Here is a 2,659-nt window from a genome sequence, read left to right as displayed (position 1 = left end):
GGAACAAATATAGATCTCTTCCAGTCAGTTAGCCAAGCGGTTGTTCTCCAGATTTCTTGGCACAACTTGGTGAGCATGTCCAGGGCAGCATCTGTTCGCTGAAATATGTCAATTGGTAAACCATCTATTCCTGGAGCATTATTTTTTGCCATTTACTTCAAAGCAGTCTGAACTTCTTTTTCATCACCATAGGCTCTTGCTCATATGTTGTTTCATGAAATTCTGCTGTGTCTGCCAATTCCTTTCGATACAGTGACTCAGTATATTCTTTCCATCTTCTTTTGATACTTCCTGGATCATTTAACAATCTGCCGAAAGCATCCTTGATTATAGCAACTCGAGGTTTAAATTTGTTCTTCAGTTCCTTGAGCTTAAGAAATGCTGAGCGAATTATATATATTGTAATATATAGGATTTCATAAACAATAGTTCTTATTATGCTGCTGTATGTATAGAAAAAAAAATCAGAAAGATAAGAAGCCAATTGTTAACTGATTTTTCCCAGTGAGAGCTATCATTACTTTGCCATTATGTCTTGAAGTAACTATTATTCTTGCTGTTGATAATTTGTGGACCAGGAGAACAGAAGTAACTATTATTCTTGCTGTTGATAATTTGTGGACCAGGAGAACAAAGCAAAATGAGTAACTGACTTCTTTTTGGAATTTGATTACCTGACTCAAAGAAATCTAGTTTTTATTTCTTTTCAGGCTAGAAACTTAGAACAATATGAAAATAATGCATATCTAAACCAATTTTACTAAAATTAAGATTCCTTTTCCTCCTGTTTATTTGATAGATTAACAAGTGGGGCCCCAGATCTAAGATGCTGTTTACTGCATCAGAAGCTACAGGTAAAATTTTCCTTGTGCCAGTATGTGATCTTTATTTAGTCAAAATTTTAAAAATAGTTAACGTAATAATAGATTATAGTCGATTTTGATTATGCTCCTGAAGGCTACTAAGAATCACTGTCACTCAAAGCAAAATTTCAGAAGGGGTGGAGAATTAAATGTTAAATTTTCAGTAGATAAAGGGTTGTGTGTTTGGGGTTTTTTTATAATTACTAATTGAAATCTAAATGTTATTTCTATTTTATTTCTAGATGTTAAATTGTTGTATTGAAAGAAAGAAAGCACGTGATGAGGGGAAAAAGATAAGTACTTCAGATAGCATGATTAACACATATCCAGGGTATCCTGGAAAAACTGAAGACCAGTTGGAGTCAGATAATCTGAAAGATACAGATAAAGAAAGGGGAGAGGTGGGGAAATCTTGGGATTCATGGAGTGACAGTGAAGAAGAATTTTTTGAATGCCTAAGTGATACTGAAGAACTTAAAGGCAATGTTCAAGAGAGTGGCAAGAAAGGAGGACACAAGGACCTGGCAAATCTAAAACCAGAAGGACGCCTCATTCAGCATGGGAAGCTTACACTGCTGCATAACGGGGAACCTCTCTACATTCCAGTTACCCAGGTAGGAAAAAGATTTTAAGATTGTGGTGTTCAGTAAAGTTTTTTGTTTAGTGAAGGGTTGTGGCTTTTTAAAATTTTGTTGTCACTGTCTTTTTCCTGCTGATTTATATGCGTTTCGGTTTTAGATAGGAATTGTAGTATGTGACATAGATGTTTTCTATCAATTTTAAATCTTTTCTTACCATTTGCTGAGATACAGATTAATAGGTTGTTGCTCTTGTTACATGCTGTCAAGGTGGAACTGATTTTCAGATCCTGTAAATCACACAGGAGATTGCCTAGCCTGGTATTTTTTTTTTTATATGTGAGAGGGAGACCTTCAACAAGATGGATTGATTGGCATAGTGACTGTAATAATGATTTCAAGTACATCTGAGATGATGAGGATGACAACAGGAAAGGGTAAAGGACAGATTCTTTGTTCTTAGGATCACTAGGAGTTGTAGTCAATTTGACAGCACCCAACAACAACAAACAACATACCCAAATAACAACCATTTATCTCCGTTTGTTCTGCTGTGGTGGCTTATATGTTGCTGTGATGCAAGAAGCTGTGCCAACAGTACTTAAAATACCAGCAGGTATTATATGATGGACATAATACTTACAAAGGACAGGTTTCAGCAGAACTTCTAAACAAAGGAACAGGATACTCATACTCCTCTGAATGATGGGCTCTCATGGAATGAGCAGCATCATTGCTGAAATAGATGGATTTTAGCTGAAAGCAAAGAATACCTGAAAAATGTTTTTTTATGTTTTAGAAACTATGACAAGGCATTCAACTATGAGTGATAATAAATTATGAGTAACAGTTGAAAGACCCAGAACCCTTCATTGTGCTATGTAATACCTGTACACAGATTGAGAAGCAGCTTTCCAAACAAAAAAGGAGCATGGTTTAAGATTAGGAAAGGTGTGAGTCAGGATTTTATCTTTTTCTCATATCTATTCAGTTTATCCTAAATAAATCATTTGAGAAGCTGGACAACATAAAGAAGAATATAGCGTCAGTATTGGAGGAGGATTCATAAACAATATGTTTTATGCAGATGGCACAGCTTTTCTTCTGAAATGTGTGTGTTTTGAAAATGAAGGTAACTTTGTTGTTGTTGTTTGTTGTTATGTGCCGTCGAGTCGCCTGCGACTCATAGCAACCCTATGTACAACAGCCCTAAACTCC

At 35.6% G+C, this 2,659-nt stretch overlaps 1 protein-coding gene across 1 annotated transcript in view; it reads left to right on the top strand.

Moving 5' to 3' along the window:
- The window catches only part of RAB3GAP1 (RAB3 GTPase activating protein subunit 1 (catalytic)), a 132,924-nt gene that overhangs the window by 94,064 nt on the left and 36,201 nt on the right, over positions 1 to 2,659 (top strand). Inside the window, exons 15-16 of the mRNA XM_006880807.1 lie at positions 800 to 854; positions 1,106 to 1,477. Coding sequence (XP_006880869.1) covers positions 800 to 854; positions 1,106 to 1,477 — 427 coding nt within the window. The remainder of the gene's footprint in view (positions 1 to 799; positions 855 to 1,105; positions 1,478 to 2,659) is intronic.

This window comes from Elephantulus edwardii, unplaced genomic scaffold, assembly GCF_000299155.1.
Source record: "Elephantulus edwardii isolate Elephantulus edwardi_28Jun2011 unplaced genomic scaffold, EleEdw1.0 scaffold00010, whole genome shotgun sequence".
Lineage (NCBI taxonomy): Eukaryota > Metazoa > Chordata > Mammalia > Macroscelidea > Macroscelididae > Elephantulus > Elephantulus edwardii.
This window is presented reverse-complemented; position numbering and strand designations above follow the sequence as displayed.